The 22159-nt window shown below is 55.8% G+C and overlaps 1 protein-coding gene across 1 annotated transcript; it reads left to right on the top strand.

Moving 5' to 3' along the window:
* The first annotated feature begins 5466 nt into the window (after positions 1-5466).
* Positions 5467-17546, top strand: OVOL1 (ovo like transcriptional repressor 1). The gene is made up of 4 exons (XM_055314247.1): positions 5467-5886; positions 12719-12936; positions 15090-15279; positions 15499-17546. Exons 1-4 carry the CDS (start codon positions 5787-5789, stop codon positions 15792-15794), a joined length of 804 nt encoding a protein of 267 aa, XP_055170222.1. The 5' UTR covers positions 5467-5786; the 3' UTR covers positions 15795-17546.
* Positions 17547-22159: the final 4613 nt, after the last annotated feature.

The raw sequence follows: 22159 nt of genomic DNA, 5'->3' as shown, positions 1-22159 counted from the left end.
AAAATGAACACATCAATAGGCAAGTCTAGAGAGAGAAAGCAGTCATGGATGCCAGGGGCGAGAGGAAGGGAGGGATGGGGAATGACTGCTGTGTACGGAGTTTCTTTTGGGTGATGAGAATGTTCTGGAAGACGGTGGTGATGGCTTCATGACTCCGTGAAGATATCGAACCCTTTAAATTGTATACCTTAAAAAGGTGAATTTTATAGTATGTGAATTATATCTAAATAAAGCTATTAAAATGGTGTTAAAAATAAAAATAAAACAAAATGGTGTTAAAAGAAAGAGGTCCTTTGTATACAGGATTTACACTGGGTGGGGGGGAGGGGGACAGGGGACAACAGACAACAAACAGGACCAACCAAAATTTCACAGACTAAAAGATGCTGCAAGGACAACAGAATAGGGTAATGGGCTAGAGGTGGCTGGGGACAAGGATTTAGCTGGGGTGCTCAGAGAGGCCTCTCAGAAGAAGGGACACTTGCCTGGAACCTGAATGACAAGAGGTAACCAGTTATCAAGTGGGGGAAAGCATTCTGTGTGGAAGCCACAATGGAGGAGAGGCCTGAGCAGGGCCAGGCTTTGTCAGGCTGGGTGGATGATGGGCAAGCGGCATGGCTACAACGCACAAACCAGCAGAAAGGGAGAGGAGTGCAGCCAGGAACTCAGTGGGGACCAGAGCGCACCAGGCCTCCAAGACCCTATTCCACCTGCCAGGGAGCCACTGCAGGGCTTCAGCTGAGGGGAGACAGCTGACTGGGAGTGTGGGAAGGGGGCTAAGGTTGCTCAGGAGGCTGCCTTGCAGCCAGGTGAAATGTGACGGGTCTTGGACCAGGGCAGCAGCTGCAGGGATGGAGGTGTGGGCAGAGGCCGGATGATTTGGGTGCTCCCAGGAGTTGGCAGTGGGTTGATGTGGAGGGTAAGGGAAGACGGGGACAGATGACTCTGGTCTTTGGCCCTGAGTACTTGGAAGCTGATGGTTCCAGTCTCTGCGAGGAGGATGGAATAAAGTCTGGTGGCCACTGTGGAGAGCCTCACCTGGCTCCTTGGCCTCCTCCAGCAGGAACCTTTGGCTTCTCCCTGCACTGACCCAGAGGCTCCAGATGGCCCTGGAAACTTCCTCCTCTGGCTACTGCCCCCCAGCTGCGCCTAAGGAGCCTTCTGCCCACCCTGACAGCGGGAGGGTTGGGAGGCCCAGAAGCCGAACTTAGCAAAGGTGGAGGAGTTGGTGTCCTCAGAGCACTCATGGTTTCTCAGGGGCTTTGCAGCTCCCGGAGGCAGTTGTTAAACAGGGCTGGAAGGGCCACTGTTAGAGCCACTCAGAGGCCTTGGTGGCCAGGGCACAATCAGCCTGCTTTAAGGCTGAATCCATTTTCAAAGGCTGCTAGACTTCCGGGCAAAAGCAAATCAACATCTCTGGACTGCTCTGAGGAACAGAGCTGGAACTAGGAGCCTGACTTTACAGATGCTTAAACTGAGGCCCTGATAGGTTAGATGGCTTGGCTTGAGTCCCCAGAGACTAAAAGTATGGGGCAGCCTTGCTTGTCCTCCCAGCACATCTCATGCCCAGAAGAACTTCTGCCTTCAGCCTCTCTAGCCTCCCTGCCACCCAGCCCCTGCTCCACCTTCACCCCCTCAGGGTTCCCCTACTAAGCTTTCTCTGAGAACAGGAAGGGGTTATTCCAAGCCTTCTCCATCTAACTTCTGCCCCAGCTCTCTCTGGGCTTCTCAGGCCAGAGTGCAGCACCACGGGTGGGAGTCGGCCACCACTCTTGGGGAGCGTGGTCCTGGCTCACTTGCTGGAGTTCCCTGTCCACTATGCCAACAAGAGAGGTCCACACAGAACACCTAGAATCAGAGCTCGTGGCTCTGTCTGCAGATGGCCCAGGCTACCATCACCTCCTGCTTGGACAGTTGCAGTAGCCTCCTTGCTGGTCTCTCTACTACTCTGTTCTACCAGAGCCGACCCCAAGGCTTCCCACCACACTGAGCCTCACATGACATGGCACACGGCCTCTTCAACCTCAGTTCCCACACCCTCCTATCTCCTCCCAATATCACCACCTCGTCTTTTGGTTCATCCCACATGCACAAGGCTCACTCTCACTCTGGCTCCTACCTTTTGTTCAGATCTCAGCATCCCCACCTGTCACCATCCCATCACCGAAGTCATGGATCACACTAAGAGTTTCCTTTTTTTTTTTTTTTTTAAGATTTTATTTATCTGACACACACAGAAAGAGGGCATGTTGCATAAGCAGGGGGAGCAGCAGGCAGAGGGAGAGGGAGAAGCAGATTCCCCACTGATCAGGGAGCTCCATGCAGGGCTCAACCCCAGGACCCTGGTATCATGACCTGAGCTGAAGCCAGATGCCTGACCAACTGAGCCACTTAGGTGCCCCTAAGAGTTTCCTTCTTTCTCTTTCTGCCTTGCATCACAGAATCATCAGTGCCAGGCAAATGGTAGGCTTTCGATATTTGTTGACAGAATTAAGGACCTAATGAATGATGTCTGACACTGTATGAACAGAGCAGAAGGTGCCTGCCCTCATCCATGAGGCTCACAGGTTAGCTTGGTGTTTATCCAAGTTCATGCACATTGTCTCGTTCCAGAGCTGCTAGTGAACCACAGACTACACACCAGCAGTCTATGGGGCAAATCTGACCCATAATGGTATTTTGACTCACCCACGGCCAAGTCCCGGGAGCTCCAAATCATCCAGCCTCTGCCCACACCTCCATTCCCGCAGATGCCGCCCTGGTCCAAGGCTTGTCACGTTTCACCTGGTCACAAGACAGCTTCCTTCCATGTTTGTTTGTTTTGATTTGAGCCAACTTTTAAAAATTGGTAGATTTCAGGGACGCCTGGGTGGCTCATTGGTTAAAACTTGGTAGATTTCACATACAAATCTGGATTTTTGGCTTCTTTTTGAAAATGGACAGATGTGGCCACATTGGGTTCCTGTGCTCAAATGACATGATTGTCACTGCCCCTTTAGATAGACACATTCTCCACCATCCCCACTACTCTCTATCTCTTCCTGACAGCCAGTGTCAGTTGCCTTTTATCACCAGCCCTGCCCCGTTGCTTTCCTTATAATAAATTTACTCTGTATCCATGCCTCTACCAAACAGTCAGAACAGAAAAGGCTGAATGGGTCACATGAGTCAAGAAAAAGAGATATTCATTCATGCAACAAATATTTATCGATAATCCACTAGTGCCAGGTATAGCTGTAGATACTGGAGACACAGCCTCTGGACAGCATGAGACTATCCCTCTCTCTGAACATTGTGTAACATTCTTTCCACAATTGGAGACATTTGAGTTGTTTCTCACCCACCTACTCCCCCAACAAGAAAGACTGCTTCTTGTGCAAGGTCATCTGTGAAGACTTAATTTCCACTAAGCACCCACTGTGTAACACGCCCCTGTCAGGGTCTGGTATAACTGAAACGTTCAATAAATATTTGTTGAATTGATTAACCAAATTTACCTTCTAGACAGACTGTTGGTCAATGTTGTTTCTCCAGGATTTATTCAAAATTCAAAAGGTAAGTACATAGTAGGTGCTCACTTCATGCCAGCTGAATAAAAGGGTGCAGGTAAGAATGGAGAACCGAGGGGATCCTGGGTGGCTTGGCGGTTTAGTGCCTGCCTTCAGCCCGGGGCGTGATCCTGGAGTCCCCGGGTAGAGTCCCACATCGGGCTTCCTGCATGGAGCCTGCCTCTCTCTCTCTCTCTCTCATGAGTAAATAAATAAAATCTTTAAGGAAAAAAAAATGGAGAACCGATAAAATACATTTGGGCCGCAGGAAGGTAGAGCCCTGGGAGAGGAAGAGGCAAGCAGCGCCACCGCCACCACTGTCACTGGAGCCCACAGTGACCCCAGGAGGTAGGTGACAGGATTCTTAGGTGCTAGACTAGGAAACAGGTTGGAGAGGAAAGCCCCTTAGCTAAACTCACAGGCCCCAGGAGGGAGTGTAGGAGGAGGCCCAACTGCCCCGGAAGTGCAGACTTTGCCCACCCACCCAGGGGGTGGTCCTGTGAGACCCCTGGGGGGGGGGGATGGCAAAGGCCTGCCCCAAAATCGGTCACCAGCCTTCTGCTCCTCTTTGACTCCTGACTTTGGAATTTTGTGAATTTTGTGAATAGGACTCATTTGCTCTTAATCGGTTCCAGGAAACATCTAACAGGTGGGAAAGGTATCTGTGTGGTGGAGATCCCGAAATGTTTATTTTATATGTGGGAAGGAGGAGAGCTAAAAAGAGGAAGGGGTCCCATTCCAGACTTCAGTAGGCCAGCTGGTAAGAGAAGCCCAGATGCCAAAGTGTCACAGTAATTTGGAAGGCAACAAGCCCTCCGACTGAGGTTGGGCCTCCCTCCAGCTAAGCCTGGGGGCTGGGCAGAGCATGCTGAAGGTCTGGGGGTAAGGGGGAGGGTGTGTGTGTACCAGGCTGAACCTCAGCCAAAGGTGGGCTGTGGGGGGGAGTTGCGGGGGGGGGGGGGAGCAGACGGGAGCCCTCTGCCTGCAGTGGCTCCAACCGGGCAAAGGAGGTTGGGCCTGACTTCAGAGCGCCTCGGCCTCGCCCGCACTTGAAATCTGGACTTTCGGAGCCAGGATGAGGGTGTTTGCGGATGTGTAGGACTAAGGCACTGCGGTCTTTCGGATCTCAGTGGACTCAGGTTTAAATGCCCCTTCCTCCACGAAGCCTTCCACACTTCCCTGGTCAGAGAGCGGCTCTGGGCAGTGATCAGGGATCAGCTCTCCGCTTTGTACTGTGGCCGCCTTGTCCCCGCGGGCCCGCCCACCGGCCTACGCGCCCCTGGAGCCTCGCGTGCCTTCCCGCACGGAGCCAGAGCCCAGGAAATACTTCTGGGCTGAACCACGAATTGCTCAGCCGGGCCTTCGGGATCCGGGCCGCCCGGGCCCAGGCCCGGTTCAACGAGTGTGGGCGGGCCGCCGGCTCCCGCCCGAGGGCTCCGCGCCTCCCCAGGCGCCCGGGACCCGCAGAATCGGGCCGGGTCCCGTCGGGCGAGTTTCATTTCATCACCTGCAGAGCGTGCGAGCGCGGGTGCACATAACGTTGCACCTGCCCCTCCTCGGTTCTCTGAAACTCCGAAGCTTCCGTTTGCGAACGCTACCGCTCCGGGTTGGGAGGTCCCGGGAGGGCGGTGGCCCGGCCGGCGGGGCAGCCGGGTGCTGGGTACCCCGCGCCCGCACCCACTCCCCCGTCCCCGCCCTCGCCCGGCCACCCCGCCCAGGCCGCGAGGCCACCTCACCCGCAGCGGAATGGAAACCGGTTCGACAGGTAACAAATAGGTGGGTTGTCACCGTTATTTCCCAACGCATGCGCCGTCGCTCCCCCGGACGCTCCAAGCTAATTAGCTCAGATCACCCCCCCACCCCGCCCCAGCCACCAACACACACCGCCGCGAGCCAATAAAGCGTGAACCCGTCCGTCCGGCTCGCACTTTAAGACTTCCCGAGCGGCCGCGGGGGACGCCAGTCGAGCCGGGAGACGCTTACCTGCCGCCTCCCCGCCGCCCGGTGCACCTGGCTGCAAGGCCTCGGCTCGCAGGGCGGGCGGCGACGGCCCCGCGGGGTTGCCAACCGGCGCGCGCCGTCCCGGGCACGGTCTCCCCGCAGAACGTGCGGGCACTTCGGCGACTCCTTCCCTGATCCGCACGCTCCCCTCCCCCGCCCCAGTCGGCCCGGGAAAGGTGGGACCGCTCCCGGCTCCAGTTACGGAAGCGGACGGTTCCGGGCCAGGAGGATTCGAAAATGCCGCGCGCGTTTCTGGTGAAGAAGCCGTGCGTCTCCACGTGCAAGAGGAACTGGAGCGAGCTCCCCGACGAGGAGCGCGGCGAGATCTACGTGCCAGGTGAGGCCAAGCCCGCGGCCGCGAGCCCTCCACTGCCTGGTCTGCGGCGCGGGAGGGGCGGGGGGCCGGTCCAGGCGGCGGGAGCGCAGAGCGCGGCGGCGCGAGTCAGGCGGCGAGCGCGGCCGGGGCGCCCGATTTAATGTTTAAGCGGCCGCGGCCCCGTTAGCCCGCGGCGCTGGAGGAGGGGAGCGGAGGGCCGGGCGGCGGAAGAGGCGCCGGGTGGGGGGCGGGGGCCGCCGGGAGGGGGCGAGAGCGGTTCCCAGGCCCCGCGGCGGGGCTGGGGGCAGGCGGGTCCGTGGCGCACCGGCCCGCGCGGTGCCGCCCTCCCCTGCACCGGCCGGAGCCGCGGCGCAGGGGAGGCAACGGGGTGTGTCACCGCTCAGGCGACCCTCCACTCTCACGTCGTAAATCCAGAAATCTGGGACTTTTATGAGGCGGGAGGAGGGCACTGGAGCGATGCCACTTGGGGGGGAGGCAGGGAGCGAGCTAAAGTTTCGGCCTCAATTGGTGCAAAATGTAAGAGAAGACTCATTTAAGTCACCTTCACTGATCTCTCCATTTTCCCACATTCTGGTGGCCAGAAGGTCGTGTTGGGGGGGAGGGGTGCCCGGCCAGCCGCCCCACAGAGTGCGCTGAGATAGTGGGGAAGGCGCCCGGCTCTACCCCGGCTTGTCCAGAGGACCGAGGTGGGATCAGGTCTCACCACTGTTAGAAACGCGCCTACTTGCGGAGGACGTGGTTGCAGAGGACACAGTTGAGTGGAAAGTGTTTTTAAGGAGCCCGGCCCACAGCCTGGGGACCAGGCCCCCGGGGCGGCTGGTGCACCCAGCTTGTTTTTGGAGGACGCCTTGACAGCGCCCGAGTCACCTTTGAATGAGTAACCCGAGTTGTTTCCCTCTCCAGTGGCATCTTTCCCTTTTTGTGCCTTCTGTCCCCCACCAACCAGAAAATCTTGAGTCAGGAGAAAGCCAGCTTCCCTCGGAACTCCCCCTCCCCTCGCCTTGGGGGTGGGGCGGGGGCTGCGCTGCACACCCTGCCCAGCGCCTCCAAGGGTGGGGGGGGGGAGGTTGTAATTAACCAACCGACTTTGACCCTTGATCCGCAGGCTCCGTGGCACCGCCCCAGGCCTTGTAGAAAAGTGGTGAAATGAGGGCAGTGAGGGGCCCTGTAAGGGCCCTTGCCTCAGTTTCTCCCCTGAATAAATTGGTGGAGACAGTGGATGTAGTGGTGAGATCTCTGTGGCCTGATCCGCCAGGATCCAATGGCCTGTGGAGCTGATGGGATGTTTCACAGCTTAACTTTATCTCAGGCGCCTTGGCGCTGCCTCTACAGCCTCCTTAAAACAAGGGGAAACTGAGACCAAAAGGCAGGTGAGCTGCCTGCTTACCTGAGGTGGATTAGGGTGTGGGCACAGGATTCTGTTTGTAGTTTCCTGCCTGACCAAGTTCCCTGGCAGGAGGGTTGGGGCTGATGGGTGTTCTACCTCCAGAAGCACCAGGAGAGGAGTGAGCCCCCCTCGGCTCCAGTCTCCTCCCTCACCTGTGTTTGTCTTGCTGCTTAGCTACTCCTTCGGATCTGATAAACTGAACTTGCACTGTGTGAAAGGTGAGCCGAGCCTTGCGGGAGACTCCGTGTGCTGTTATTTTTAGTTTTATTTCACATCCCAATCAGTAACAGATCATGTGTTGACTCTTACAAAGGACAAAGAAATTCCGTTTGTTCAAATCATTGACTTCCTTGCATCCCAACACAGTTCTGGTGGCAGCAGCTAGTGGGAGTGGTGGGGGAAGCCTACCCCCCAGGGGCTGTCTCATCAGGTGACCCAGAGGAGGGCTTCTGGGTGGTCTGTGCCCCCAGCTGCTGCTGTCCAAGTGACCGGAGCGGAGCGGAGCCGTGCCGGCCTCTCACTCCACAGGATGGGCCGGATGTCGGGGTTGGGGACAGCGGCGCAGGTGAGAATCTGCCCCCTCGTCATTCTGCAGAGGGATAGTCCTACGGAGTGAAGCAAAAGGTAGAAGACAAAGCACTAATTTAACCTCTCAAAGCCATGTGGCCCACTGGAGAGTTTTCCCACAGGTTTTGGAAGTGAGAAAGGGAATGTTCTCGGGCCACGCTTGGGTGCCTCAGATGGCTGGAGAGTGGGGAGTGTGTTTTGTGGTGGCTTGTCCCCTGACTGAGCCATTCCATCACTAGCCGACCATGACCCCAGGAGCTGGCTGGGCACGTTTCCTTCACCCCACCTCACAGACTCAGCACGTTGTGACCGGCTAAGCATTGACCTTGTTCCCACTGGGAGAAGCCCTGGGGGAGCTGGGGAACAGAGAAGCATTAGCAGTCTGACCTCCCTGGCAGGGCCCTCTGAGACCCTTAAAGCATCTGAGAGGCCCTGGAAGGAGACATTTTTACCGACTGAAGCTCAGGGCTCCAGTCTGATCAGCACTCCAGCCTCTCTCCCTGGGGCACAATTCAAGAAGTTCCCACCCCCAGGGCAGAACCTTTTCCTGGCCTCACTCTCCTTCCAAAGCCAAGGGAAAAGCCCAGAAGTGGGCACATGGGGCTGAAAGGTCATAGTGGAAGGGAGATTGCAGGCTATCCTGGGATATCCCATCTGGGCCCAAGAGCCTGGCCTGAGCCCTGCACTCCCCGCCCCTCATCTCCCAAGGCATTTCTCCTTTGTTATGTCAATATTAATGTGCAGGGAGTAATGCTGGCTTCTTGGGGAGGGGCCTAAGCACCTGGGCCCAGGGGCTAAATTCCATCTTTTGGACTGAAGGGGAGGCTGAAGAAACAGAGATGAAGCCCCACGCTCCCAAGCCCTTGGCTGAGCCACCACCAAAAGCCAGTAAGGTACTTGAGGGTAGAGGAGCCTGGGAGCAGCCTGGAAGCAGAAATGATGCACTTCCAGATGTGGACATCCCAGGGCCTCTTCCAGGCCCCCTGGCATTGGGGCCTCTGTAGCCTGTCCTCCCACTTCACGACCACCTGTCCACCCCGGGGAGGCAGCCAGGCCAAGGTATGGGACACTGGAGCTGCTCAGCCCGGCTCTGATTAGGCAGTGCAGGAGCAGGAGCTACTCTTGGGCCAGGCCGAGGTGGGACAGGCTCCTCAGTCAGCTCTGGGCCGCAGAGCACAGGTGTGCAGGTGGGAGGGAGTCGGTGCTGCTGCGGAGGATGAGGACTCCCCTGAGGGTCGCTCTTCTCATTCCTGGGAAGTGCTAGCAGCAAAGGACATGTCTGCCATACTCTCCAGGGAGCAAGGCTGGGAGCACAGAAAGCCAGACCATGGATGGGGACAGAAGAACAACTTGGGCCTGGGCAGTGGCCTGGATGGGGCTTCTGCCTATCCCATAGGGCTCTGTCCCAGAAGCTGCCAAGTGGTTCGCTCCAGACCGGGGTGCCCCTGGATGGACTCCCTGCAGACCATTGGTCCCAGAAAGAAAGCAGGAGAGGGCAAGCCCTCCGGGCACTGGGCAAGGCTAGAGCCAAGCATGGCCACTGCGGATGTCCACCTTCAGCAGGTCTGGGGTTGCACAGGGGTGCCCAGCCCTGTGCTGGCCGGAAACAGACACAAATGGAAGGGCAGGCTGCGGCTGGTCAGGGCCACCCGCTCTGGCACGAGGCTGAGGGCTGAGGAGCACGGCGTCGACTTCACATGGACCCACAGTGAAAGGCAGTCAGGAAAGGGAGACAAAGATGGCCTGAAAGAGAAACTTGGCATCCGCAGCACGGAAGCAACAGGCTGAGAAACAGGCCCGTTGTGTTTCCAGGGCTGCCCGCCTCCACCAGTCGGCTGGCACTAGCTGCCTTTCAGGTGTTGCTGGGTGACCTGCTGGGGCCAGGGAGGCAGGCGCAGGGGACCCCTGCCTTTCCTGATAAGGCGGCAAGGCCATCTAACAGCAGCGTGGGTCTCCACTGTGGCCCCCCCATTCAGAGCTGAGTTACACATACCCCCCACCAGGTCAGCACCAGCACCACCCCCATGTGGTCAGAGGTTAGGCGTCCTCCTGTCTGCTTCACCTGCTCCCCCTAGAGAGCCGGCACCAGGCCTTGTGCCCAGCCCTGACCTGAGGCCCTGCCTGGGGTAGCGGCCCTTGGGGAGAAAGCTGCCCTGGGCCCAGGCCTGCGTGTCCTCCAGTAGAGGTGAGCTGGACTGCCAGAAGGGGAACCCGGGAACCCCTGAGGGAGTAGGGAGAGGGCCAGGCTGGCGTGGCCTGGCCCTGTTCCACAGCCGTGGGCAGGTGATGAGTAGCCACAGCCACCCGCCTGGCCGGAAACATCTAATTAGGGGACAGAGAGCAGCACCAGCAGGACCCAACCAGTTCTGCTTCCTGCCTCCTACCACCCAGTGATACCCGGTGACAGGAGCGGCATGCCGAAGAGCAATCCCCCGTGCGTGCAGTGGCAGCAGGGGCATGCTCACGGGGTGGCAGGAAGACAGGTTTGGCGGGGTGGATGGGATGAGGCAAATATCCCCACCTTGGCACCCTGTGGCTGCCCATGCAACCTCACCCACCCCTGGCTCAGGGTAGAGGCAGCTCAGAGGCCAGACTGGGCAGGTCCCCGGCTCCTTGGCACCATCATGTCCAGGTTCCTGTGGAAGGGGAGAGCCAGGCGCAGGAAATAGGTCTTCTCTCAGACTGGCCTGGATCCTCAGAACCCTCACCGGGAACACAGCCACCCTTCAGTGGAGCATGGGAGCAAAGAGTGACAACTCATTTTGAGCACAAACTGGTTAGCCCTCACCTGCTGCCACTCTTCCCTCTGCTGCTCCCTGTGCTGGTGGTATGGCCAGGCTCCAGCTTTCAGGAGCTTCACTTACGCTACCCGAGCCTGAAAGACAGAAGAGGGTAGAGGTTTTTGTGTGTCCCGACCTGGATTGACAAATGGAAATTGTCACTCAGCTTTGAATTCTTGTCCAAGATCTCCAGTAGCTGGTAAACTGGCATCAGAAGCTGCCAACACTCTGACACACCCCTGCCCTCTCCCAGCCCCCGGCCTGTATGCACAGACAGCCGTCACTGCGGGAAGGCCAGAGGGACCCCGAGAGCTTGGGCCTGACGTCCAGCCTCCCAGGGTTTGGAGAAAGGCACCAAGCCAGCTCCAGCTCCAAGGCCGGGCCAGGGCCAGGCACTGGTGAATCAACTCCCAGAATGAGGTGGCTCATTAAAGTCCCCCGGACAGACGGACGCCAGTGCCAGCAGAACGGGTTCTGGGCGGCAGGCAGGCACATTCTTCCCTTGTCAGACCTTTGTTGTGTTTTGAGGGGGCGAGAGCCAGGGCCTCTCCCCAAAGGAAACTTCGAAACTTAGGTGCTTTCATATTCATGCTTCTTCCATTAGTAGTTCCTTCTGCCTCCAGCCTCACCTGGGGGGTCCCAGGAGCAGTCCTGGGGCCGCCCTTCCCTGGGTTCCAGACTCGGAGGCACAGGGTGCACAGGGCCTAGTTCACAGGTCTGAGACCTGTCTTCGGCCTCCTGAAGCACATTCATTCTTTCCTAGTCCCCTCTTGATTTTTCCTTTCAAAGCTTGAAAAATGTTCCTTTCTTATGGGTTTTAAGTATGGCTGACCCCTGAACAACAACACAAGTCCGCACACAGGTCCACTTACACGTGGGTTTTTTTTTTTTTTTGATAAATAAAGCATAATACTGTAAATGTACTTTCTTTTAGGATTTTCTTAATATATTTTCTAGCTTACTTTATTGTAATAATACACAGAACATGCAAAATATGTGTTATTCGACTGTTTCTGTCCTTGATAAGGCTTCTGGGTAACAGTAGGCTCTGAGTAGTTAAGTCTGGGGGGAGTCAAAAGTTATATTCGGATTTTTGACCTTGGCGGGGGGTGGTCAGCACCCTAACCCCAGCCTTGTTAAAGGGTCAACTGTATAGAGTTTAGCCTTTTGGGAAGAAAAATACCAATAAATTAAAACATTAGCTAGTTTGCCCAGCTTTGGTCAGCTTTGAGACCTCTCCCCTCTGTGTCACTCAGGCAGCTCTTCCTCTTCTCTACTCTGCAACTGGGACCAGGCTTTTCTGGCCCCGTTTAGTGTGAGGTGTCTGGTGTCTGTCGTGGGGAGCGGCTGCGTCAAGGGGCTGCCAGGTATCGGTGCTTTGGAGGGCGGAGGTTGGGAGCCCAGCCCTCACTGTGCCACATCGAGCAAGCGGTCCCTGCTGTGGGGGAGGGTTGCATAATAGCTGGGCACAATGCCCAGGAGACTGTTACACCGCATCCACCTGCTGCTCCCTGACCTCCTCCCTGCTCCACCTCACCTGGCCTGTTTGGCTGCCAAGCTTGGCCAGTGGGAGTGGGGAGCCTAGAACCCTGATGAGCTGCAGCCAAAGACGCCAGCCAGTGTGGAGGACCACCCAGTCCCCCTAAGGCCAGCAGCTAAATCGGCCTGAAGAAGCAGCCTAGGCTGGCGTAGGCCACCAGGGACCCTTCAGGAGCAGGGATGAATCCCTGGGCACAGGGCCTCCAATGCTGCCCCTTGTCTGTGCAGAAGCATGGATGAGGCCTGGAATCCAGAGGGACTGGCCCAGGTGGGGCAGGCAGACAGCTCCGGAGGGATAATTGGCAGGGCAGGTTCAGTCCTCCCAGTTCCGCTAAGACACAAATTACTCAGCGGGCAGGCCTGTGGGCTGTGGTGCTTGGCGGGCGTCACCTGTAATTACCTTAATGGGGCAGGAGGGAGGGGCAGCACATATGGGTGGGGGGCAGTCCTCTCTGCCATGTGCCTGCAAAGGGCGTGAAGGCTCCGGGGTCCAGGCAGCCCACTGAGTCCTGTTCTCCCCCCACCTAGCCCCTCACCTGGCTGTTTCTTTTCTCTGTAGTCAGTCTGGGCTTCTGTCCGCCTCAGCCCTACCAGGAGCCAGAGCCGTCAGTGGCTGAACCCTCAACTTGCCCCCTGGTTTTGGACATGAGCCTCCGGGACTCCAGCTATGGTGTGGCCCCTGGGCCCTGTGTGGTAGCCCAGCTGCCCTCTGAAGACATCAGTCGTTTGGCAGAGCCCCAGAGCAGAGACCATGGCTTCCTGCGAACCAAGATGAAGGTACTGAGCCTCATATTGTTTCTGGGGACTAGGAGCGTGTCTCTAGACCTGTGTCCAGCCCACAAGACCAGGCACAATGAGACCTAGGCAGAGGGCTAGCCTTGGATCGAGGTCCAGGCTTCTGCAGAGAAGTGACCCCAGCAGGGCACAGATAGGGGTAGAAAATAAGAGAAGTGGCTCTAAAGCAACAATGTCCTGCATTGGGAAGAAGCAGCAGGGTTCCAGAGACATTTCACCCTTTGGAGTCTATTTTAGGTCTTGTTTCCATTTGTTTCTGGCCTTAAGGGGAGCCACCTCTTTGCAAGTCCTAGAAAAGCAGGAGACATGAGCCCAGCTCAGCACCTTCTCCTGGGTTCCCATCCGTGCTGTATCCAGAGTGAATTCTGGAGTCCACTTGGGGTTAACCACCCATTGAGGCACATGCCTGGTGGTCTCCACCTAACCCAGGTGTGCCACTTCCAGCTGCATGGCATCTGAGGCTCTCGCATCTAGGGCAAAGTCTGGGGAGCTACCCACTGTATTCAGCCTCAGCAGTGGGAACAGTCCTGAGTGTCTGAGGCAAAGGAAACTTCCTGCTCTCGAGGAGCGTGCAGACAGCAAGGCTGTCCCTGGCTAGGCCTGCATTCCTAAAAGGTCTAGGATCTGGAAGCACCTGGCAGCAGTGATCTAGTGGAAGAGTTCTTGTAGTGCTCTTCTGTGTGCCAAAGGCCTGAAGAAAGCTGGCAGTGAACGCTGTTCCTTCCTCTCTGCCCTGTGTAGGCCAAGCATGTGTGGTAACTAGAGGGGAACCACTCAGACATGTGCTCATTGGTTGGCCGGAGAGCCAGCACATGCCCTTGATCCCCTGTGGCCTTCCTCTCATCCCTTAGACCCTGGTCCATAGGGAGGGCCTGGAGAGAGAGCAGAGGGCCCAGGATGGCAGATGTGCCTGAGGAGTGAGTCCTGACTCGAAAGGTCTTGACTAGTCAGCAACAAGGGGCATTCCCCAGGGGCCAGAAGCAGTAGAGGAGGAGGGGTGGTGTGACCTAGGAAGCCTAGGGAGCTCAAGAGGAGTTTCCAGGGATCCCTGCGTGGCGCAGCGGTTTGGCGCCTGCCTTTGGCCCAGGGCGTGATCCTGGAGACCCGGGATCGAATCCCACATCGGGCTCCCGGTGCATGGAGCCTGCTTCTCCCTCTGCCTGTGTCTCTGCCTCTCTCTCTCTCTCTCTGTGACTATCATAAATAAATTAAAAAATTAAAAAAAAAAGAGGAGTTTCCAGCAACAGGGCCACCCACAGAGCACCGGCAGCCTCTGGACGTTAATGGACATGGAGGGTCAGGACCATGTCTCCCTGTGTCGGCCAAACACCTGGCACTCTGAGCAGCGTCCTTCCTGAGGGGCAGAGGGTGGCCAGGATTTTCTTCCAAATGATCCAGGGCCAGGGGGAGGTTGGGAGAGAAAGATAAAACAAGATTGGCCCTTTAGGGGGTCTCAGTACTCGTGGTACTCATCTCTACATCTGAAAAGATTGGAGATTTTATGTAGTTAGAAAAGAAACGGAAGAAGGTATTTATAAGCAAGATGGTGGTGAGGATGGCAAGGGTCCTCACATCCTACCCTGTCACGCCTGGCTCAAGAAAAAGCAAGGGGCTGAGCTGGCCTGCACCGGGACTCCAGGCTCAGAGCACTGGCCTTGGCCTAGGAGGGCTGCCACAGAGGCCATGTCCCGGGCATCCCCCCTGTCCTACTGCATAGAATGAGAACAGACAGGGCGACAGCAGCAAGCTCATGTCCCGGGCATCCCCCCTGTCCTACTGCATAGAATGAGAACAGACAGGGCGACAGCAGCAAGCTCACTGCTCACTCAGTGAAGCGAGCCCTTTCTAACAGGTGATGTGACCCCGGCTGTTTCTACAGGTATAGTCAGTTGCCCATCTCTAGAGATTGTAAAGGAGCTGGCTGGCAGCCTTGAAAGGGGATTTGGGGACCACAGGAGGCTGGACGATGGACCCAAAGGTTCCTTCCAGCCCCAGTACCGCTGATCTGTGAGCCTGCAGTGCAGAGGTGTGGCCTCTGCAGGGCAAGCTCGGTTCTCCCCGGGGGGCTGGGGGCTGGGGTCTGTATACTCCCAGGATGCCCACCTGCAGCCACAGCTCCTCCTCCTCACTTGCAGGTGACCCTGGGGGATGGGCCCAGTGGAGACCTCTTCACCTGCCACATTTGCCAGAAGGCCTTCACCTACCAGCGCATGCTCAATCGCCACATGAAGTGTCACAATGATGTCAAGAGGCACCTGTGCACCTACTGTGGGAAGGGCTTCAATGACACATTCGACCTGAAGAGACACGTCCGCACCCACACCGGTAAGAGGGGCTCCAGCCTGGCTTCGTTAACAGGCAGCCTCAAGAGGCACCTTGGAGCTCAGGGCACAAGCCCTCCTCAGCTCATCAGTTCTGTCACTTAGGGAGCTGGACACAGGACACGGGAAAGGCCTCCTTCGTTCTTCTTTCCCCCTAGTCAGGAGGCCTGGCCTTTCAGTGTCAAGTCCCTGACACCCAGCCCCCTCCTCCTCCTCCCTGCAGGCGTGCGGCCCTACAAATGCAGCCTGTGTGACAAGGCCTTCACGCAGCGTTGCTCTCTGGAGTCACACCTCAAGAAGATCCACGGCGTGCAGCAGAAGTACGCGTACAAGGAGCGGCGGGCCAAGCTGTACGTGTGTGAAGAGTGTGGCTGTACATCCGAGAGCCAGGAGGGCCATGTCCTCCACCTGAAGGAGCACCACCCCGACAGCCCACTGCTGCGTAAGACCTCCAAGAAGGTGGCTGTGGCCTTGCAGAATACTGTCACCTCTCTGTTACAGAGCAACCACCATCTCTAAGTGGCCTGGCCCGGCCTGGCCCGATCCCCCCTCCTGCTGCCCCTCGCGGGATGTGGTGACCAGGACTGGAGCCCCAGGCACACTTGCTCACTCAGCCCCCGTGCTGAACTCTGCTCACGTTTGCATTTTTGTCTCGTGGGCAGGGGCCTCTCCAAGCCTGGGCCGATGTGTGTGAGTGTGTGGCAGGAGCTGGGCCCAGGCTGCCTTCAGTTTGAGGTGGCACACCTACAGAGACAGGCCTCCCTTCCCAGAGGAGGTACATGAGGATGCTCCTGTGGCCATCTTCCTCTGGAGCCCAGGGGTGGCGACCGCTGGTGCCCTGTGGACATCAGAGGAAAGGGCAGCCCAGCAAACCTAGGTGCTGGGGGAGCTGGCCCCTGCCTGCGCAGCGGTGTGTCTCACGTTCAGGGCTGCTGGGGCAGGGTCCACCCTTCCGACAGGGAGACACACATGGATGAGTGCGTGCACACAGGAGGCCTTTCCATACATCACCTCATTTTTAGGAAATCGACTACAAGGTGCCAAGAAGTCTTATTTCCTTTTTTTAAAGATGACAAATGTACAGATATTAATATATTTTTGGTGCCAATGGTGGCTACTTTTAAGAGAGGATGGAGCTGGCTTTTCTCCCTCTCCATGCAGTTCTATTTATCCTGGACATTTCATACTTTCTCTGTGCCTTGACTCTGGGGAGTAGGGGGGCTGCCCTGAGCCACCCCTACCCTTCATACCTCCTGAGATATTTAACTGAAGACCCTCCTCCAGCCCTGCCTGAGGGATATGCTGTGCTTTCTCTCCTTCCCCTTCCACTGGGGTCCATGCCACAGTGGCTCTTCCTTGACCCTCAGGGCTGCCTCCCTCCCACATCCTTTCAAGGCATGCCTGGGGGTTACCAAGAGCTTGCTTGCCTCCTAATAACAGACCTTTTGTGGAGCAACTCACCATTGTGGAGGCCAAGAGTTTGTCCAGCTGCAGCTGCAGGAGAAAGCCCATAGGGTGATGAGTCTGATACGTCCAGAGTCCACCATTTGAGACACTGAGAGGACAGGGCCAGGCTGCAAGGCCTGTCCTTTTCCTTCTTGAGTGGAAAACCCTAGGGCCGCAGCAAAAAATTGGGACAGAATAATAACCAGACCCATCAGAAGCCTCTCAGGAGGACGGTATTAGAGGGCTGACAAGTTCTATTTGTAGCCTATCTATCTGCGGACTGTTTTTCAAACAGCTAGGCTGGGTTGTGAGCCTTCAAGGAGAGCCACCCCGGGACTGGTTGGCTCCATCTGAGGAAATCGGCCAGGCTCTACTGGCTTGGCTGTATTTTCTGCTAAAAACAGGAAAGGGGTGTGGGTCAAAAGGGAGAGAGGGGCAGGGCTGGAGGCAGCCGGCTGAAGAATGAGAAGGTAAACTCTCAAAAGAGGTCCACAGGACACAGTGGGCTGGACTGGGCAGTGGAGCTGAGCCCGAGGCAGAACCAGCCCAGAGGCTGCTGCTGAGGAGGAATCGGGTCGCTTTCTCGGACAGCCCTCTGACGGTGTATAGATTGTTTTGGAAGACTCCTGTCTTATTTTACTTTAGAGTGTCTGGGAGCTGCTGTATTCTGGAAGTTCTATAACATTATCTGGAGGCTCTGTTTCGTTTACATTTCTGTATCCCTGTGTTATTGCAATCTGAGGGGGTTCTAACGCTCTGTGTTGTCTATTTTATTTTATAACTTTCCCCTCAACTATTAAAATCAAAGAATTATTGTTTTCTGCATTTCTGCTTTTTTGTCTCATAGACCTCTTTTTCCACCTGCAGGGAAATTAATCAAAACAGTTGTTGCATTCTAGTCAAAGCTTTACCCTTGTACGGTTACCAGTGAGCCTTGAGTCAAGACAAGAATCTGACCAGCAGAGATGAAGCAGCCTGCCCGTGGTCTCGGCAGTGAATGCCTGCTGACCCTTGGGCCATAGCTTTGCTGTGGCCATGGCAGCAGGGCCTCCCCTGAGCTTGCTTCATTGGCCCGAAGCTCTCATACCCAGACGTGGCTCTCTACCAGGCCAATGTAGTCACTTGGGCTCCAGTTTTAGTTTCTCTTCCTACCATCCTGCCAGGGCCATAGAAGGAAGACTGTGATTCCAAATGAGGACACAAAGATCTCATCACTTCCAAGTCAGACACCTAGCTCTAGGGATGGCCACATTTGCAGAGCACTTGTTCTGTGCCAGGGCACACTTGTTCACCCACATTAGCTCACTTGATCTTTCAGCCACCGTCTGGAAGATGCTGCCATCATTGCTGGCAGAGAGATATTAGGTAGTAGGCCCAAGGCCTCCTGACTGACTGGTGGAACTGGGATGTGAACCAGACAGCCTGGCTCGGGGACTATGCTCCAAGCACCTTGTGCTCTGTTGCTACAGAGACCAGGGGGCAGCATGTACCTCTAGGCAATTCAAACTAGACAAGAATTTAGAGATTTACTGGCCTTCACTATCACCTACCTAGGATCACCTGGGGAGATCTGATCACTCTGGGTACTGTGATACCCAAGGCTCAGCTCACTGTTCTTCCAATGTGCCCCTTCCAGATGGATGAGGAAGAGGTGGTTGCCAGGCTTGGGATGTGAGGTTCCAGGAGGTGTGAAAAGGGTTAGTGCCCCAGTGCTGTGAAGAGAAAGGAAAACACGAGTCTGACCTGTAAGGCTCCCTGTGAGAAGCCCAGATGATTGAAAAGGGCCACTACTCCTCCTTATGACTTGAAATAGGCAGGCATAGAGGATTTTTATCTCTAGTAGCCTCTCAATATGACAAGCCAACCAAATCCTATTTTTACCTGTCCCTAGGTGAGCAGAAACCATTGTTGGGAGCCCAAATGATTAACTGCTGTATAAATAGGAGGAGCTAGGAACCACAGAGAAGCTTCTAGAAAGGCGGGGGGGGGGGGAAGCAGGGGAATGTTCCTGGGGCTCCCTGGGAGCTTTTACTCTCTCTCCCACTCTTTAGAAGGACTCCAGCATGGGCCACCTCTCCAAGGAGCCCTTCTCTAGCAGCATCAGGCCAGACAGTGCCATTTCAAGGGCCCACGATGATCTCCAGCCCCTATAGCATGGGTGCCATGAGAGAAAAAGGAAAAGTAGAGATGCCTCCACTGACTGGGAAAATGCACCTGGGCCAGGCAGGGAGAAGAGAGGAATGGAAGTCAATATATAACCAAGGACACACCAGTGACCACACTACAACTGCGGTGGAACCCAAAAAGGAGTCTTTTGCATCTGAAAGAGTAAAGACTTCTTGGAAAAAGTGGAGCCCAAGCTGAGCCGGGTGAGAAAAACGGGGGATCTGAATAGAACAGAGCAGGGGGAAGGTGTTTTGGGGAGGAAGAGTGGGATCAGGCCCAGAGAGGAGGTATGGGCCGGGGGTCTCACTATTTCCATCAGCCATCTGGATGCTTGCTTGGTTCCCTCAGCACACCAGAGGCATGGTTTGAACCCTGCCCAGGTGCCAGTCAGAGCTGATGAGACAAGATTCTGACAAGAGAGCTGGTATCACCTCCTTGCATGGTGGGCTGGTCACCAGTCAATGGCTTTGAGCCCCAGCCCTGTCTCATGCTGTCCGCATGGCCTTGGGCAAATGACCTCACTTTCTGGTTACTTCAGCTATAAAATGAGATGGATTCCCGAGTTTGAAAGTCCCTCTCTGGTATCAAGACTTTAGGTCTCTAGGCCCCCATCTTGAGAAGGCCTTTGAAGAGACTCACTAACGCCTTGCAGGGGAGATGGGGAGGGGCCGAAGGCTGAGAAGCTGCTTGTGGGTGGCAAAGACCAACTACAGGGCTCCTGGCTTGAAGCAGAGGGAAAGGCTTAGCCCAGGTCATTCCCGCTGGTATAACCTGGGCCCAGAGGTGAGGATTAGACAGGAGCAGAGCCCACTGTGGGGAGTAGAAGACTCTAAGCTCCAGCATGGCTTACCCATGGGACGGCTACATGGGGGTGGGGGCGTGGAGGGGAGCCCAGGGCACTGTCACTAGAGAGCTAGGGCTGGAAAACCATATGTTGGCAATTTCTTTCTTTCAAAGATTTTATTTATTTACTTGAGAGACACAAAGAGAGAGGGAGAGGGCAGCCCCAGTGGCTCAGCAGTTTAACGCCGCCTTCAGCCCAGGGCGTGACCCTGGAGACCTGGGATCCAGTCCCGCATCGGACTCCCTGCATGGAGCCTGCTTCTTCCTCTGCCTGTGTCTCTACCTCTCTTTCTCTCTGTGTCTCTCATGAATAAATAAATAAAATCTTTAAAAAAAGAGAGAGAGAGAGAGAAAATGAGTGGAGTGAGGGGCAGGGGGAGAAGCAGAGTCCCCCACTGAGCAGGGAGCCTGATGCAGGACTCGATTCTGGAACTCTGGGATCTTGACCTGAGCCAAAGGCAGGTGCTCAACCAACTGAGCCACCCAGGTGCCCTGTTAGCAATTTCTAACAGGACTCTGTCATGGAACTAAAAGCTGGACAAAACAACCTTCAAGACTCTTTCTACTCACCTTTCTAAAATGTCAGGCCAAAGTGCAGTGGTTATGACTCCCAGGCCAGTTTACCATTCCCAACAAAGCAGAGCCAGAGTGAAATGTTACTGAACAGAACAAAATGGGAAAGACAACCCTGGAAAGAGACCAGCTGGGGGGCTGGATGGAGACCTGGATTTGCCAGGGGAAGCAGACCCCTTCTCCCTGCCTCTGGCCCTGGCCACATTGCCCTCGGGACCTGACCCAGGGTGTTCCACCCTCTTCATGTCCAGACCAATGCACCCTCCTCTGCTCCTTATGCCAGCCCCTTCCTGAGTTTCTAGAGCCTGCTTTTTTTTTTAAGATTTTATTTATTTATTCATGAGAGACACACACAGAGAGAGAGAGAGAGAGAGAGAGAGAGAGAGGCAGAGACACAGGCAGAGACAGAAACAGGCTCCATGCAGGGACCCTGATGTGGGACTCAATCCCGGGCCTCCAGGATCACACCCTGGGCCGAAGGCAGTCACCTAACTGCTGAGCCACCCAGGGATCCCTCTAGAGTCTGTTTTGATATTCCATCCCTCATCCTGCAGGCTAGCACCTGCTAGCCTTTTTGAGTTCCTGTAGCTAGGAGGTCCACTCCTCTTAGTGCTCCCCCTGAGACCACCCTACTTGTCTGGCAACTCTCCTCCTGGGTGGTGGGCTTGATGATGGCACGTGGTGCTCATGCCCTGCCCCCCACCCCCACCCCGAGGGGCCAGTGCTGGCAAGGAGGCCAGCAGATGTGCAGATTTGGGTCCTGGGCCAGGGCAGTGCATTGAGAATGAGATCTTCCGGGTTCTGTTTCCTGAATATAAAAGCTGGGTATCAAGTGACTGATTTCTTCTATTCCTCACTTATTCCTCACTTATTCTCTCTATATCAACTGGGTGAGAACTTCTACTTTGATCAATCTTTCAGAGTAGAGTAAAGCGCAGATTAGGTTTTCTTACAACGTGCTCACAGGAGAGAGGCAGGCAGCCAGTTGTGATGTATGTGACCTGCCTCAGTAGCAAATGGAGGGCACCACCAGCCCTCAGACTTCTCCTCAGACTTCAGACCCTAGGGTCAGTGCCCTCAACCCCTATGAAGAAGAAATCTGAGCCAGCAAGTGCTACCAGGTGAGCTATTCTGTGCCCAGGCTGCCAGGCCACATTGCCCACTGGCATCAATTGGTTCATCACTCCTGGGAGAAGGACCACGGCATTCTGGGTGGAAGACCAAACTGAGGGAGGCTCCCCAGGGCTCCGGTGTTACTCACTGCTAACCCCAGAACTCTCGAAGCGAGTTTGCTTCAGGCATACACGTCAACAGTCCTGTAATAGCAGCTAATCACTGCTTCCACTGAGTGAGCTCCTACTATGCACCAGGCAGCAACGAGCTTCGCTTCCATCTGACATCATCACTAATCCCCACAACGACCCTAGGAGGTAGCTATTACTGTTCTATTTTTAGACAAAGAAATTGAGGCTCAGGGGGAATAAATATCTTGCTCAAGGTCATGTGGATGGTGAGCGATGAGGCCAGGCTCCACCTGAGGTCTGCTGGACTTCTAGTTGAGCTCTTTCTTGTCTCTCTGATTCTCAATGATTATGAAATGGGAGATCCTTTCCTTTCAGTTCTTTATTCCTTCTCTGGATCCTGAGCACCTACTTTGTGTCAAGCACTGTGCTGATCCATTGGCTTTGCTAGGATGAGTGAGGCATGGGACCTGGGCTCCCGGGGTCAGCTTCTGCTGGGGGAAACGGAACTGGCAGGTAGGTCCGTGTAGGGGGAAGTGACAGGTGCAGGAGTGCGTGAGCACTGAGGACAGCAGGAAAGGAGCCAGGCTGCCCGAGGGTCTCATCCTCAAGCAG

Source organism: Nyctereutes procyonoides, unplaced genomic scaffold, assembly GCF_905146905.1.
Source record: "Nyctereutes procyonoides isolate TBG_1078 unplaced genomic scaffold, NYPRO_anot_genome, whole genome shotgun sequence".
NCBI classification, from domain to species: domain Eukaryota; kingdom Metazoa; phylum Chordata; class Mammalia; order Carnivora; family Canidae; genus Nyctereutes; species Nyctereutes procyonoides.
The sequence above is the reverse complement of the archived record's forward strand: the minus strand, read 5'-3'. Positions and strand labels throughout refer to the sequence as shown.

Coding starts and splice junctions, on each gene's coding strand:
- OVOL1 (XM_055314247.1), top strand. CDS start 5,787: ATGCCGCGCGCGTTTCTGGTGAAGAAGCCGTGCGTCTCCACGTGCAAG. Junction 5,887..12,718: donor CGGCGAGATCTACGTGCCAG/GTGAGGCCAAGC, acceptor TTTTCTCTGTAG/TCAGTCTGGGCTTCTGTCCG. Junction 12,937..15,089: donor TCCTGCGAACCAAGATGAAG/GTACTGAGCCTC, acceptor CCTCACTTGCAG/GTGACCCTGGGGGATGGGCC.